Here is a 17,993-nt window from a genome sequence, read left to right as displayed (position 1 = left end):
CCGCCAGTGAAGAACTGAGAACGACAGACAGTTACCGTCTGACAGGAGAAGGTGAAGTGGATCCAGAAAGAACTGCCGAGTAATAGTGAGCCAATGTCTTGGCATGACTGGTGCACAAAGATGTCAAACAAAACCCTAGGGTTTGACAGCATCTTTTGCATGGATGTCAATTTTAATGTTTTCTAAATTCTTTTCCACATCTTAAGGCAGACTGATAGAGCATGATGTATGCTCTGTGTATGTGGGACATTCTAAAGAAATCCTCTTGTAACAGATTCCCTAGTATTTCAAAAAGCTTGCTGAGGCATGGGATACTTTTCTAAATAGGAGGAGAATAGCATTTTAGGTACTGGATTTTCAAATAATTTCCATACAAATAATTTCTGAAGCCAAACAAGTCACACTAGAGTTTACTCTGTTGAATAATGCATTATAAAAGCCATTAGGTGATAATTCAAAATTCGGTGAGTGTACCCTGTGTACAGTCTGTGGAGTTACAGAGGTGAGAAATGGAGTCACTGCATTTGAGGTGTTCACACCCAACCTGGGACAATGAAGGGTAGGGGTGGAGCTCTCCCCCGCCCCCCCCCCCCCAGGGGACAGGGCAGGGAAGGCTGTCCAGAGGTACTGATGCTACATGCCAAACCTTGGATGGTACCTGTTAGCAACGATAAAGATAGCTAGAAAGTTATTAGGCAAAGGGAACATGATATACGAAGACAGATATTTGAGGAATTTTAAATAAATAAGTAGAGTTGAAGTATAAAGGTATCTGTGGAGAATGAGTAAGAAGTGAAGCTCTAAGGAGTAGGGTAGTTAAAACATATAGGTAGCTAATCTATGGGAAACATAAATGAGGAGAAAGAAGACTAGGGAATGATAACAGTTAGTGGATGGATAGTGATGGAGACACCTGTTGCTGGATGTAGAACGTGATAGATCAAACCCAGTAGAATAAAAAATTGGCAACAAGAAACCACAGGAGACCTGTGAGAGAGTCACTTCGATAAAGCCAGAGGGCAGAAACTGGAAAGAAGAGAAAATGCTGGGATTGAGGAAGTCAAAGAAGTGAGTGCAGAAAACTTTGCAGAAACTGCCTAGGAAAGGAAGCAGAGAGGAATTCCTGTTAAGTATGATGAATTGACTGCATGCATTTATTTCTATTCCCTCTCATAAACATGACAGTAAAGAGGAAAACAAAAGATAGGACAAAGAGAGTGCACATTAGGCAACAGAAGTCAACAAAATCTTGGAAGCTAGGAAACTAATGGAATGACGGATGACAAAGCAAAGCACGGAAAGCTGGAATCCAAGTATCTGAAGAACTGTTGGCCAACAAGAAGCAAGAAGATTTATTCCATAGAATCCTGGAAAAAATTAGGAATGAAAGGCACCTGGTGCCTTGAAGGGTAAGCTGAGCGAGCAGTGGACCTAAACTTTGTAAGACTGGCATCCTGAGTAAGAAGCTGTTAGCTTCACATGCTCAGCTGTTCCCCGTAGAGTTAAGGGGCAGTCCCTTTGCACTCTGATACGAGATGGAGGCTGAGTCTTTGGAGAAAGAACTGGAACTGAGGCTTCAGATCCAGAGAGACAGTCTCAGCAAAGGGTGATGCTAAAATGTCACCTGAATTAGATTAAAGGAATATCTATAGTCTCAACAATGAGATAGGACTTTTCCAACATACCACCTGGTCCCTTTCACCCACTAAGGCCTCAGATTGCTGGCTACAACGTTCATAAATCTCAGAGACTAGATTGGCATTCTCTGAAGAAGCTACCCACGCTAAGACAAAAAATTACATGCACTGTTATTTGGGGACATCATTATCATGGCTGAGTTGCCCTCCTGCGACGCTTTAAAACTCACCGATTGACATCCTATGACCCTGTGCAAAACCCATCAGTTGACCCTCTGCAAGACCTACCACCTGCCAACTCATGCTGTTCTTATATTTAGCCTTATTGTCCCATTCTTCAAAGATAAAGCAGATACTCGTGGGTCTCTAGCCATTTAAGGAAAGCTTCAATACCAAACACAGGAACCGAAACAGTAAAGGAAATTAAGAAACCATGCACAGGGCATACAACTTCATCAATATCCTTCAGTTTCTTTCTTTGGAGGTAAAGGAAAGAATATCCCCAAGATGTTGGGGAAAAAAAACCCTGTCAACTGTCAGAGAATAAGACAAACTTCCTGTAAATTAGAAATACAATAGTTAAACTTCCATAGTGAAGTTAAAGAATAAAATTTGAGGACACCTCAGAAAGTTGGACAAAGTCAAGGATATAATTGTGGAAACATTATTAGGTGCATATCATATTGCTTTCCATATTAAAGAATGAGCAGGAACTTCTTCATTTATCCATTCATTCATTCACGAATATTTAATGAGCACCTACTAAGCGCCATGCCTTAGAAACCAGAATTCCTATCCTTGAAGAACTCTCATTCCAGGGGTGAGATAGTGCTATTAAACATTTAAACAAATACTAAAATGTCAAATATGAACATAGATGAGAGAGGATGTTCTAAACTGTGTATGCTCCCTCAATCTTTATGTTGAAGCCCTAACCCTGAGTATGAAGACTCAATATTAGGACATGACGCCTTTGGGAGATAATTCGGTCATGATGGGCTCAGTGCCCCTGTAAGAAGAGAATGAAGGGGCTCCTTCTCTCTCTCCCTCCTCTGCGTGAGGATACAGAAAGATGGCCACCATCTGCAAACCAGGAAGAGGGCTCTCATCACTCTCCAAATCTGCCTGCTCTTTGATCTTGGACTCCCCACACTCCGGAATGGTGGGAAATACGTGTCTATTGTTTACAATATCCTGCCTTTGCTCTTTTGTCGTAACAGCCTGAGCTGACTTATACAGAGGAGAAACAGGAATGAAAGACCTAGAGCAGCAGACTCATTAGGCAGCCTCTGTGAAGGCAACCTCTAGAGTGCTCTGAATGCCGTAAGAGAGGGAGCAACGTGGGGGCAGAGCACAGTACAAAGGGCTGGAAACAGGCAATTTTTGGACTAGGAAGCAAAAGCAAGGGGTCTGTAACCACTCGAACGGAGTGGTTGGGGAGTGTAGTAAATGTAACCACGGAGATATTCAGGGGCAGACCACGAAGGGCCTGGTAAGCCAAAATAATGACTTTTGTAAGGTTTAGTTCAGGGATTGGCAAGCTTTTTTATAAAGAGCCAAATAGTATATATTTTAAGCTTTGCAGGCTACATGGTCTCTGCAAATGTTCAACTCCATTCTTACAGTGTAAAAGCAGCCACAGACCAATATAAACAAACAGGCTTAGCTGTGTTCCATTTAAACTTTATTTACAAAAATAGGCAGTGGGCCAGATTTGGTCCCATGGGCCAAATCAATCCTTGTAATCAGTCTAATGGTGATGGGAAGCCTTTGGAGGGTTATATGCACCTCCACTTTTCCACTTTCTCTGTGAAATGAGAAGTGAGGTCACCATCTAACAAGGAGCATTATATATTTGGGGAGACAGAAGTCTGACATAGTCACCTTGCACACTGGTCAGGAAAATAAATCTGTATCGCTAGGTTATATACACTGAGGGTTCACATTTACCTCGCAGTCAAATGTGATACAAACTGGTCAGCATTGGGTTATTTGCTGCGATTTCATTGTTGTCATTAGTGATGGTAGTTTGTTGGTTTTATTCTGACCATATGTTTACGTGGCTCTCATTGTGGATCACAAATATCAGGGGAAAGTGGAGAGTTGGACTGACCAGAAGAGGGGTGTTGTCAGCCCAGTACAGTAAAAGTCAGAAAGAGAGAGAGAGAGAGAGAGAGAGAGAGAGAGAGGTGAGGAGGTACGAGATTGGTGACTGGAATCATGAACCCACAGAAGTCAAGTCAGGTAATCTGGAGGTAACGGCAGGAGTTGCTGGTGGACAGGAAAATGATGGTGATGGGGCAAAGGGATAGAGGTTCATTTGGAGTTGAAAAATTAAAGAAGTCAGGGAATGAGTAGATCAAGGTGGATGATTTACTACTGTCTTCGAGAGGGGTGTAGCTACCAATACTATTTCCTTGACAGAAAAAGTCTCAGTTTCCTTCATGGATGGACCTAAACTGAACCCTTGGACACACAAATCTTAGTAAAATTCCAATGTGATTGTGTGTGCCTCGAAACTTGCAGTTGCTCTCCACTGCTTCCATTGCAAGGTCTTCAGACTGAGCATTTAATGGAACCTACAACATGGCCCTTGGATGCTTGTGGAGGCTTCCTCACCGGTTTTATTTGCAAATTCTCTGCTCTACCTAAGGCGTGTGCCAATACGCTCATGAAAACACCGTATGCACTGTAGTCCATAAATTTTCAGGCACACAATTTCAACCTCTTCAAATGCCTCTCCCCATTTCTTTGACCTTGCAGGACTGAACTCAGTATTATGTAACCTTCATCAATTAAGGTTTTTCAAGAAGTACCATAAGCTGGGGTGGGGGTGTTTCATATTCTTTTGTATCACTCATGACACCTGGGTCATATCATGCATAAACCATTGGCTCAATTAGTTTTATTTTATTTAGAAAATTGTCTTGTGAAATACAGAGTGCCAGGATATTCACAGAGGTGCTAAAGAAAAATAATTAACTCACTAAGGAATAACTTAAATTCTATGGATGAGAGACATTTTGTGGGCAAGGCAAAGGTTTCTTTGTTCTTTTAGTTTGGCTTGCATAAAAAGAAGAGTGAGAATGTACTTAAGACAAAGGGTGATTTTCATTTGCAAATATTTTTCCTAAATTATATGAGAAAAAAATCAATGTAAAGAAAATTATAAAAGAGGGATACAAAAATATCCTCCCCAAATCTTACCATAACCTCTACAGAAATACTCTTCTAATTTCTAGGTCTTTCTTTCAAGTATGTGTCCCTGCACATACGCTTTTTTTTTTAAGTTTATTTATTTATTTTGAGAGAGAAAGAGAGGGTAAGACAGAGAGAGAATCCCAAGCAGGCTCAGCACTGTCAGCGCAGAGGCTGACTCAGGACTCGAACTCACAAACCGTGAGACCATGACCTGAGCTGAAACCAAGAGTCGGATGCTTAACCGACTGACTGAGCCACCCAGGCGCCCCCACATACACTTTTTAAATATACCCACAATCATTCTGGGGACAAAACTTCCTATTCTGCTTTTTCATTTGAAAGTATAACATCATAATTTCTTCTACGTAATACACTGTCTTAAAAAAGTAGTCACGGTATCTCACTCTGAAAAGAATCCATCCTAAAGAGTTGTCCCTCATTTTAGCTGTCAAAGATACTTCGGGGGGTAGCTTTCAAGATCAGCATCTCTTTGAATATGACAAGCTAACATCCCTGAATGACAGTGAGTCACCTCTCAAAAGACCCCACTCTTCATTTCTCATTTTTATACTTACAAAACTGATATACTCTTAGTTCTTATCATTTGCCAACATCCCACCTGGGTATTTACCCCTAAGAGACAAGACTTTTCATTCATGTATGGGTCCAGGGTGGTTTAGAATAATTTTTCTCCAATATGTGATAGCCCACCTGATCCACTAAGGTAATTAATAGTATAATCATGCAGGATTATTTACCAACATTTCATTAAGGAAATTCATAGAGATGTGGCTATGAAAACAAATGTATTTTCTCACGTCACATAACAAACATTGGTGATAACGAAGGACATAAAGGAGTCAGTACGATCGGAACCAGACTGAAATAACCCAAGTAAATCACTAACGTAATTGTAAAAACAGTAGACACGTAGGAAGAAAAGGAAATGACAGAAGGCCTGATAGTTGCTGAAATGGCTGTTGTTCTGCAATTTGCAACAGACGGCTCTATTGTAAATAACACAGTACCTACTGGGGTCACTCATCTTGACCTTAAGAACCCCTCAGAAATGACAATTTGAATCCAAATGGTGGTTTTCTAAAGCAGCCATTTTTACAACCACGGATTCCTAGAACAGGCATAATAAATTACTCCTCTAAACCTCTCTCTTTCTCATAGAACATAACCAGAAAAAGCCTCAGATGTTCCTGAAACATGTTGGGTTTTCGGCATCGCGTTATCCTGTGGTGCTCTGCAATCAATTACTGTTATACCACCATCATTAATAATTTTCTTAATGAAAATGATTCTGTTGATCTCCGTTGTATTTTAATTATCAGAGTTAAGCATAATTACACTGCCGCTCTGAGCTGGCATGTGGACTCCTTTAGGGCGCAATTTTGTTTTAACACACTGATAATGTAATTTTACATTGTGTCAGTTTGTTTGGTTATTATCCAGTTGTACAATTCCACTGTATTCCTGATAACAGATAATAACCTTAGTACCTCCTATATCCTGAAGTCATTTAAAAAGCAATATTGGAATTCCGCGACTAGCTAACTTAATCGCCTTATGATTTTATAATTCCCACTGCTAAATATTTGGTTCAGGCACCCACCCTCTTTTAAGAATATCATAAAACTAGACAACAGTTATACATTTTCTATGAATTACAGAATGGTTAAATAAACATTTAAAATATGAGCACAATTTTTTTTTTAAATAGCTTCCTATTTATATAATATTAGCTCTTTAGGTGAAGTTAAACATGAACTTGTAGTCTACTTTGAAAATTGGCTGCCCTGTTAGACACGGCTGTTGTTCCAAAACTCTACCAACATGCAATGGATTCTGTATTTTAAGGTGGAAACTTGTCCACACCTTGCAAGAGTCCTCACATTAAAAGATCTTTGTTTTGAAAAGTTGATCAATTTAGTCAGGGTGTAGAACACTGCTCATCCAAGTTAGGTCCTACTAGCATTTCTGTCATTATTTCAACAGTACCTATAGGATCTTGAACATAGCGGACAATCAATGAAAGTTGAGATGAACTCATTGCGTGGTTACACTTGTGCAAACAAGCAAAATCAGAACTCTGAGGATGGTCACAGAAGGATTTTGAGATATGTCTTCCATGTGGCTTTAAACTGCTGTGGTCTTAAAAGTAACAGATATATTAGCATAAAGCACTGCTGTCACTGCTATTTTAGTTCTTGAAGCCAACCACAGAACGAGGGGGGAAAAGCAGATTTCCTGATAAACACATATACAAATTTGTGGAGAAGAACAATAACTTGCAATCTTGGCTCAGGGAAGGGCATTATCAGAACACTGTTAATTGTCCAATTGGGAATTGAAGTCCACGTGCTCAAGATTGAATCCCAACGTCACCATGTAGGAGCCAAAGATCCTCGAATTATTAATTTATCGAAACCTCAGTTTACTCATCTGTAAAGTGGGGATAATGCTGCTTCTGTCATGAGTCTGTCGAAATAGCAAATAAGAAACTGTAGGTATAGTACTTCAAGCAATGTCTGCATAGAATAAGTGTTTAAAAAAGGTGACTGCTATATTAGTATTAATAATATGATCATTATCGTCTTTATACTAGACATTTTATGTAAGACTTCTTTAAAAATAAAAATAGCATGTGTCCAAGGGAAAACTCTAAGAGCATCTTCAGGCAAAGGCTTCAGGCCTTTAATTCTGTAATACAGTTGTCTGGGGATACTGTGGGTTCAACAGTAACCGAGTAAGACTTCTGGAATGCGTGGCTACAAATCTGCTACCAGATGAGGATGTTTTCCTGCACATTTGCTTGATACCAACATAAAGACCTGGTTTCATTTCCTCTGGGTTTGTACTGACATGTTCACAAAAGCAAATGAGATTGAGTAGAAGATAATTAGCAATACAGTATTTATAATAATATACACAGTTAAGGGTTCTCCCTCTCAAAAATTCTGCAACATGGCCATTGCTATCCCACTCTTACAACGGAGGAAATCAAGATTTATAGAGGGTACATGATTTGCCCAAATTTACATACCAGCAATAGTTATTTTACCCTGATACGGTGTTTTCATATGGAAAGAAATCTTCTGTGGTTAAGGTGGGAGTGGGAGTTAACCGATACTTTTTTCACTCTTTTGACTGGCAACATTGATTCTCTTAATCTTGACACCTAGAGAATGTGGCTACACTGAAATAACAACTCCATGAAAAACTAAATTGTTCCTTATTGGAAATGAACTGAATGAAGAAACCCACATGCTAATGGCTTAATTCTGAGTATTCAAAAACAACCTATTTACTTTTACAATGTGAGAAAGGTCACCATACTGTGCAAACACTATGAAGTAAAGAACACCATGGTTTATGGAGAAGAAACGTCAATCTCCAAGGCTCAACAGGCACCAGTGGATTTTAGGAATTAGTGGGCAGACCTTGCTAATCCTACCCCCCAGCATCCTCCCTTTAACTTCAGCATGGTGCTTTTTAGTATTTTTCCATTGGAGATAAGTAAATTAGAATTATCTGGAGTCTGTTGAGAATAATGGCCAGAAACAGATGACCCAACAGGTCTGGTCCATCAATATCTGGTTGAGCTAATTACTTTCTGGAATGACAGGGGGTAGTTGAGGCAGGAAAAAAGTACATCAGATTACAATATTAATGCCAAAATACTATACTTTTTTACTTTGATGAAACAAGATGATGGCAGCCTGTCACAAAGCACTAAGTGATATAATATAATTTTATAATAATTATTTGATGGACACCCTGGAAATGAAAACTACAGTTACATTTAATTTTGCTATTAGCTCACATTTAATAATACTTTAAGAACTAAGTATACCTCTCAAATGGTAATAGTTACACATTAAGTGGCCTATCTAACACACCATAAGAAAATGATATCAAAAATTTCACAGTCCAGCCAATTTTAAAAAATGCTAAACATATGCATTTTTACATTCTATTTGTAAATAGGTACTGATATCTTCTCAGATGGCCAGGTCCTTATAATAGTGATTCTGGCATAGAATCCATGAGTAATTTAGGTTCTTAGCTAGAAAACAAAACACGGAAATGTAATTTTCGCCTCAGGAATTCATTTGTCGTCTTTGGCGAGAGCTTCTTAGATGTTAGGAATAACGTGTGGCATCTAAGCCCATCAAGCAACACCTCTTTTGTATCTGGCACCAGCACTTTGGTTTCATTTGGGAAACTATTTCTTTTCCATCTTCGTGGCTCACGTGGGGTTAATTCTACTCTAAGGATGATTGTAGTCTGCCAGGGAGAGTGTTTAATTGGATCAAAGATTGGTATGTGATGTGCCCTAATCAAAACCCAGGAAAGCTGCGTTTCATTGGAAGTGCTGTGCTGGCAGAATTACTTTGGAGCTTCCCACTACCTGAGGAGAGCATTTCTGAAAATGAAACCCATGCAAGAAAGAAGAGGCAGAGGATAGAGACAACCTGGGGACCACGTTTGAGCAACTGGATTAAGCTGTTCCTGAAGTCCAGAACATCCTTAGACTCTGTTTTATGAGTAGATGAATCTCCTTACCCCAACACACGCACGCGCACGCACACTCTGTAATTCTTTTTTTTTTTTTTTTTTTGCATAAGCCAATTTCATTTGGATTTCTATCACTTGAAAACAGTCCCAGCTTATAAGTAACATACGTATTATGAAAATGCCTCACACATTACGGATGCCCAAGCCAATACTTACTAAATCTAAATTGCTAAAACCTTCCAGCTACAAAACTCTTTTGCTTTGAGGAGTCTTATCATACCTGCTGCCTATGAAGACAGCAAGCTCACAGCCCACAAGGTCCTGATAGAAGTGCTTTCTTGGGTCATATTTTCCATGACTCAAATGATCCCTGGTACAATCCCAGCATATTAAGGTATTCACAGAACTTGGAGACATATTCTGGGTGAGTTATTCCCTCCCTCCAAAGGCAATCTGAATACTAGGAATTAGTATCAGGCCTTCGAAGTCCATCTAGGGTATCAGAACAGAATTTACAGAAGGGTTTTTGAGTGTGTTATCCAGAACACTAACTGCAATGGGTGTCCACTGGAAAGGAAAAGAAAAAAAAAATCTATCTACCTATCTCATATGGCCAAATGAGTTAAATTGGTGTTTTGTTTTGTTTTGGTTCACTACAGAACTTCTCAGAGCATTCATATCAGCAGGCATTGTGAGTTTTCAAGAGGGGCCACAATAGGCAATATTAGGTCATAGGGCTTGTTCTTTAATGCACTTGGGGTTCTGAGTAATGCAATTGGGGAGTGTCATACTCTAACATAGATCTTTGCACTATTCAGGCATAAATACCTGACTGACTTGGAAGAATTTACTCATCATATAAAATGGCAAGGGGAAGTCAGAGTTACACAGTAGGAGTATAGGGTTTGGAACCATCAAGACCTGTTTTCAAATTTGGCTCCATTGCTAGGTCTCCATGACCAAGAACAGCCATACTATCTTTCTCAATGGGAATGCCAAACTATGCAGGGGCATCTGGGTGGCTCAGTCGGTTGAGCATCCGACTTCAGCTCAGGTCCTGATCTCGTGGTCTATGAGTTTGAGCCCCGCGTCGGGCTCTGTGCTGACAGCTCGGAGCCCGGAGCCTGCTTCGGATTCTGTGTCTCCTTCTCTCTCTGCCCCTCCCCCACCCATGCTCTGCCTGTCTCTCTCCGTCAAAAATAAATAAACGTTTAACAATAATCAAAAAAAGAATGCCAAACTATGTAAAATAATTTTTAAAAAGCTACTTATCTTATTAAGCTGTTTGAAAGCCTAATGCCGGGAGAAATTATTCTAATGTCTGTAACTCAGACCCTAAGTTACACAAAGGTACATTTGAACCCCACTCCATTACTCAACCCACCTAATTCTCCATTTCACCTTTTGCAACATGGAGTAGTATATTAATTACTTCATAGGAGGTAGTAAATGAAGATAAAATGAAATGATGCCTATGCAGTAAATATTGCACTACCCGCTCTTTGTACCACAATACCAATAGTTCTTAAGTTGAACAATATCAAATTACCTTTTGCAGGTTAAGAACCATTAAATAGCAGTGATTCTTATGGTTCATCATTCGAGTATATGAAATTCCTGTGACCGTTTCTGGCAACTACACATCCTTTGTTTATCTGGTCAACAAATCAATATTTATTGAGTACTTTTTTTTTTCTTTATAGCAGCATACCATACCAAGGATAGGAAGGTGACTAAGACAGTTCTTGCCCTCGGTAATTACAGAGTAGACTGGAAAGCAAGGCAATAATCCCTGTTTACTTTTTTCTTTTACTAAAAGTTAATGGCTAACTTCTTACTTTTTTTTCCCCGAATTTTTAACTTTGTTACTCTTTTCTTGAACCCATATGATAATGATCATAAAACAAGGTGATGGAGGGGCGCCTGGGTGGCTCGGTCGGTTAAGCGTCCGACTTCAGCTCAGGTCATGATCTCGCGGTCCGTGAGTTCGAGCCCCGTGTCGGGCTCTGTGCTGACTGCTCAGAGCCTGGAGCCTGTTTCGGATTCTGTGTCTCCCTCTCTCTCTGACCCTCCCCCCGTTCATGCTCTGTCTCTCTCTGTCTCAAAAATAAATAAACATTAAAAAAAATAAAAAAAAAACAAAAACAAGGTGATGGAGAAGAATGAGAGAAGCACACATGGCTGGTATGGAAGTACCATGGAGAGGATTCAGGGGTGCCGAGTAATGGTGGCTATTAGTAGCCATGTACGAGGCCAGCAACTAGTTGGGCTCAAGATCTGCTTCATGCGTTAATTAATGAGTAACCTTCCATAAATTGCTCCAAATTACTTACTGCCAACCATAATACAAACATAAACGTGTTCGAGTTAGAGTACTCCGCTGAACACAGAACTGCAATTTTGTCATATTTCTTATATAGCAAAATAACAACCATTGCTCCCCGAAGAATGGCTGATTTAAAAATGCAGTGGATCTGGATTATGACAAGAGAACAGCTACTCCCTTGGTTCCTCCATATTATACCACCATCGCGGAGATAAGACATTATACAACAACCATTTATTCCTAGTGATTAAGCCTGCATTCCAAGGTCTCTTTTGTATTTCTGCACTCTGAACGTGGGCACTGGTAAGCTGGTTCACTATACCATTTCCTTCCACTTTGATAGATCATGTTGACATATCCTGGGAAAATCTCACTTCCCTTCTAGTTAAAAGCTCCCACCAGCATACCACAGGTATTTCAGGTTAGAAAATGAGTAGGTTTGGGACCAGCAATTATAGAAGGAAAAGGAATATAATCAGATCCTGGTGTGCAGATTGTTTTTTAAGCTCACAAATTCCCTCTTTCCGGTGTTTCAACTTTCAAAGGCTTATGGTAGTTTAAAGGCAATCCTCTTATAAGTGTACAAATTGTAATGATTATAGGAACAAGTTGTAATTGTTTCTAGCAAGTTTTTAAGAGTCTTTGATGTTATGATTAGTGTTTTATATGTTAATATATTGATAGGGGTGCTTATTTGCTTGTTCCCTTGTACGCTTTTATGGTTTCTAGGTTCACTGTGCAAATAAATCTTTGATCTCAGTAGGTCTATTTTGTTAAAAAAGAAAGCTAAAAGAAATTAAACACGCGAAGCCCAAGGTTTTGCAATATTTACGAAGAAGCACGATTAGGGATTTCTCTGTAAGAGTACAGAGCTGGGGCCCACGACCTGAAGGTGGAGAAAAGTGTCCCAAATGACACCACACACGAACAGGGGACTGCGCTGGGAATGCCATCCCGGAACTTGGGCTCCTTTGTAGCCAGGGTGTATCTATATGACGGCAGTCTGGGCTGATGCCACACTGAGCAAATCAAAGGCAAAGCACTGCAAGCCATCGGCTTCCTCTTTCCCATTTGCCTCCTGCCCTTCAGAAATCACCATGGGGAAGAATTCTCCGTCTTTGCAATGGTTTCATTTTCAGCTATCCCCATCATGAGTGATTTCAAGACAGTGTCTGGAATGCAATGCCTCCTGGAGCATGCACCTTGACACGAATTGCTAAGTTTCAAAGGAATTTGCTTTCTGTAGATAATGTCTAAGAGAGAGGGACCTGGGATTTCATCAAACTGGCTATCAATAAAGCTAACAGCAAGGAAGGCTCCAGTCACACCACTCAAATGCAGGGTTAGGTAAATGTGTGCAGTGCTAAGTAATTAATGGTATAACACTTTCTGTCATGTTTTGTACAGAAAAAGCCCAGTAGGCTTTGCTGACAACACGGGTTAGAGAGATTCAGGAGGGAAAAAGAAGAGAGGGGATCAAATGTCACTTTGCATTCTCATTCCCCGCTCACTGGGTGCTGTTGTGCAATGCTCAGGTTCCAAAACTCGCAAAGAGAGAGGGAAATGATTCCTGCATTTACCTTTGCTGTACACAATGCAGTTGTTTTTGTTGTCTTCTACTCCTTGCCAAGTCACATCCAGTAGCCACTTGGGACCAGCAGTCAGCACCATTGGGACCTGAGCCTTTGTCTTCTGTAGAAAGAATGATAACAAACAGATGCCATTTGCTTTTGTTGATTAAAAACTTGAATAATAACTGTACTAATCATTTTATTTTTACAAACAACTAAATCTCCCAAACCATAATCCACGTCCTTATTCCCCTGTCTCATAATATCTTTTTAAGATGACAGAAGCTGTAAGGCTTTACTGCTTTCACTAATCTGAATGGTAGAATTATTATCAAGGATTTTTTTTTTCCCTAAATGATACTGGATCAGATCTCCAAGATTAGACAGATCTCTTGCGGCTCTGAATTATAAAGAGAATGCAGATGACTTTCATTGCAAAGAGCAGAGTGTTTAGAAGTGAACTTTAGACACATTGTACTTTACTATCAACAGGATCTCACTATTTCCTGAAACAGACAGGAAAGAATTTAAAGAATCAGGATCCATTTCAAAGCTCTACCCTGAGCAACATTTTTATTAGAGTCGGAATTTATTTCAAATGAATAATGAAATCTACCTAACCTCCTTTGCTAAGTGTGGATATGCAGTCTGACTGTAACTGAAATAATAATAATGCTAATGATTCACCATACATTGTCTCCAGAAAGAGTATAAAAGAGGAATCGTGAATAAATTCAGATGCAGAGCAACTAAAGCATGACATACCTCGCTCTGGGAAGCACAGAGACAGGGAGACACTCGCCCTAGTTTGAACAAAATGTTTCCGGTTGTACATTTTCAACATAAGGCTCAAAAGGTTTATCAATTTAGGCTGTTTGGAACGCGAATTATTTGCCTTTAATTACATTAAACATGGCAGGAAATGAACTGAGGAGGAAACAAGTGAGCCTTAGCAAGACTGTTGTTTCCCGATGAGTCACAGTGAACTAGCAGTCAGACTTTTATCATCCACCAGACCATGTCTGTATATCAAATATCACAAAACCCAGAGTACAATGCAAGGGTCTCAAGGTAATGTTTGAACTGAATCTTCACCTAGATATGATCCTGCCACAGAGATCGTGGCTCATTCTGGGACTTTGCTGCAAATTTCCCAAATTGGCATTAATAAATATTCACTTGTGGAGTTCCGTGTAATCTGGTCATTTCAAATCCCTCAGGAATCTGGAAAACCCATTTCCCCCACTAAATAACAACAATGATTGCGCCTGAGACACACAGATCTGTTGTTAGCTGCAAACCCATATTGACGACTAGGCGTAAGATGAATGTCAACCCATTCTTTAAAGTATCAATTATAAGAGGTAAAACTACCGTAAAATATACTGTTTAATGAAAAAAAAAACAACCATCATGGATAAATTTTTTTAAAAGTCTGAAAAAAATATTTCAAATTTAAGAGATGGTAAGCCAGATCAATTGTAAGAAATGCTAGCATACTGATTTTTCGTATTCGTTCTTTGATTCAATTTTAAATTGTTCGCTTTTCAACCACACATCGTAATTGTTCACTTTTCAACTATACATCTTAATATTTGGTAAGTACAACCATTAAAAACGTTTATCTGGTGCTCTACACATTCCGAGAAACTTCTCTAGTAACAAACTATAGAAATTATCCCTGAAAATATAGTCTGTAGGAAAGAAGAATACAGGAAAGAAGAATACAGTCTAAAGGCCTGTAGAAAAGAAGCAATTTTATACTATTTTTTTTTAACAATACAGGCAAAGATGTTAGCAAGTTATCTTTACGGTTATCAGTCTGAGTGACCATTTTTATTTACTTCCATTTGAAAACACAATTGAGGGCAAGTAAGCTTCTTCAATCTGAAATGATAATGACCCATATCCAATTAATATTAGGTCTTAATTATGCATATGTCAGCTCCCTTTACTACCAGAGAAACAGGTAAACCCACAGATCAGGCTCAGCAGGTCTCCAGGCAAAAAGCAGAACGAGTCACAAGAGAGAGTCCACCATTTCGGTAGACAGTTATTATGTAGGAGATTTCGCGATCTTATTTGTAACACTTGTTCTTTTCTGGTTTTAAATAACAGATTTCAACAACAGGCACCTCCCCCATTTCTACTGTATTCTTATTTTATGGGAAAGTCATACTTTTTATTTAATCTTTACACTCCACAGTTCTTAAAGCCACATGGATTTCTACACAGTAAATCAGCTTTCACAATTTTCCACAGATATATGAAAACTAGATATTGATCATTTAAATTCTTTAGGGAATATTTTAGTGTAAAGTAAATCAGTTGATTTGCTGATACTATAATCTTCCATTCATCTTATGAATATACAAACCACCTCTATCCTGGTCCTGTGTTTTTTGGTGCTAGCAATATTAAGGCATCTTTCTTTTTGGTGAAAGATACAGATACCTAAGAAAAAAGTTGAATATAATGCAAACAGTCGCATGATAAGAGCAAAAAGTCATGTGTAAATTGTTTTGGGATTAATGCAGGGCAAGAAAGAAAGTTCTGTCTTGTGGATTCTGGGAAGATATCATAGCGGAGGTGACATTTAGACAGGCTCTTAAAGGATAAATGGGGAAAATTTGCAATTGGTGGTATGCCATGGACAAAGTCTGAGCAGTATATGAGTCGTGAGTACAGGCAATGGTGAGCAGTTCTGGGACACTTTGCTTTTGAGTTCTTACAAAGTCTTTACAGCCATTCTTGATTCGTAGAAAGTACTAGATAAGTATTAGCTATCATCATCGTCACCATCATCATCAATATTTTCATTACTGACAGGTGGGAGAGGAATAACAGCAATGTGTCTGGAAGGGCAGGTTAGAAGCTATTTTGAAAGATGTTTTTTTTTATATCAGGCAAAACCTTTTATGCTTAAATTTCTAAGCAAAGGAAGCCAGTAAAGGTTGTTTAACCAGGAAGAATAAGGGTACTATTACTTACGCTACTTGTGCGGGTTTTCTGTTAGACACTTAACTTTATTTAGTCTTCATATCCATTCTCAGATAAAAAAGAAAAACCTGCAACTCAAAGATTAATGACTTCTTTTAGGTCAAATGGCTGGTAAAAGGAAAACATCGTATCTATTTCTAGCTGTCTCCAGCTAGACTCCTGGGGTGACCAACCATTTGGGTTTTTCTGAGACTGAAGGGTTCCCCAGGATGCTGGATTTTCAGCCTTTAAACGAGAAATTCCTTGGCAAACTGGGATGATTTATCCCCCCCCCCCACTACTACTGTTACAACAATATTAGTCATTTACATCTATTGAACACTAAATGTTGGACACTGTACTTCCGTTCAATTATCTTTTTTGATTTTTAAACTCGAGGGCTTAGGTATTAACTTTTTCCATTTAGTATATAAGCAAATGAAGACTCAAAGGAATTAATCTCATGGTGCAAATAAAACTAGTTAATTAATATCTTTCCTTAATAGTACATTAGGCATCATACCTTTTAAAACTTTGGAAACCTGGGCATAGATAGAATCGGACTTATTAAGAAACTGAATTGAAGGAAAAACAATTTCTTTTACTCTAAATCAATAAAGCCAAAGCAAAAATGTAGCTAAAACTTGCTGAAAGCTCTACCAAAGCTGTGAAATAAATAATAAGCAGATAAAAAATCTCAAGGGACCAGTTATTACAGTTTTGAGGAGGTAAGTCAATTTCTTTCTGAAGAAGTCAACTTTCGTAGAGATTGACTGACTTCAAAGAAGATTACCAAGTGTGAGAAGGAAGGAGTTAGCCAGGATTATATGAAATCTACACTCCGGCAAAATCCATGAATAGAAAATAACAATAATATCCACACTGATCATTAGGTTCACTTTCCCAGGTCTCTACCATAAGGACTCATACAAGTCTAGAATGTTAAGAACTGAAAGCAACTTCAAAGTTCAGTGAGTTTCATTCCCTAATTTCACAAATGAAGACCGCAAGACCAAGATGTTTATTAGTATCCTACAGAGCACACAGTCGGCACAATATGTTGGGAAAGAGAGTGGATATAAACGTAGTCCCATGCCCTAATTCTCTGGAACCTGTCAATATGTTACCTTACTTGGGCAAAGGGTTTTAAAGAAGTGATGAAGGTGTAGGACTGTGAAATGGTGGAAATATCCTAGATTATCTGGACAGGCCCAGTCTGAACACCTGAGTTCCTGAAGACAGGAGAGGCAACACAGTAGATCAAAGGAACTCGATATGAAAAGGATTCCACCTGCCTTTGCTGCCTTTGAGGATGGCATACTGAGTTTATAAACTAAGGAGCACAGTGGTGTCCAGAAACTGGGATGACTCTGTTTCAGGAAGCAGGAAACAGGGACCTCAGTTTTGCAACCTCAAGGAACTGAATTCTGCCACCAGCTTGAATAGTGGGAAAGGTATTCTCCACTAGAACCTCCAGAATGGAATGCATTCCACCTTGATTTCAGTCTAATGGGATCCATATTGGACCTCTCACCTACAGAACTGATAATAAATTTGTGTTGTTGTAAGCCACTAAATTTGTGGTAATTTGTTTCAGCAGCAATAGAAAACTAACACAAAAGGGATTCATATTTACTGACTTACAGTTTAAAGAAACACTTTAAGCTCCTTATGAAATGTACTCAAAAGGTATAAAACAGCTTCTTAGAATAACATTAAACCTATGTTGTCATTCCACAATTATTAGATATA

General features: G+C 39.0%; 1 protein-coding gene across 2 annotated transcripts in view; it reads right to left on the bottom strand.

The window, feature by feature from the left end:
• The window catches only part of ZFPM2 (zinc finger protein, FOG family member 2), a 471,767-nt gene that overhangs the window by 151,426 nt on the left and 302,348 nt on the right, over positions 1-17,993 (bottom strand). For both annotated transcript variants that reach the window (XM_058698815.1, XM_058698816.1), the window contains one exon: positions 13,272-13,383. In XM_058698815.1, the coding sequence (XP_058554798.1) occupies positions 13,272-13,383 (112 nt within the window). The remainder of the gene's footprint in view (positions 1-13,271; positions 13,384-17,993) is intronic.

Source organism: Neofelis nebulosa, chromosome 14, assembly GCF_028018385.1.
Source record: "Neofelis nebulosa isolate mNeoNeb1 chromosome 14, mNeoNeb1.pri, whole genome shotgun sequence".
NCBI lineage: Eukaryota > Metazoa > Chordata > Mammalia > Carnivora > Felidae > Neofelis > Neofelis nebulosa.
This window is presented reverse-complemented; position numbering and strand designations above follow the sequence as displayed.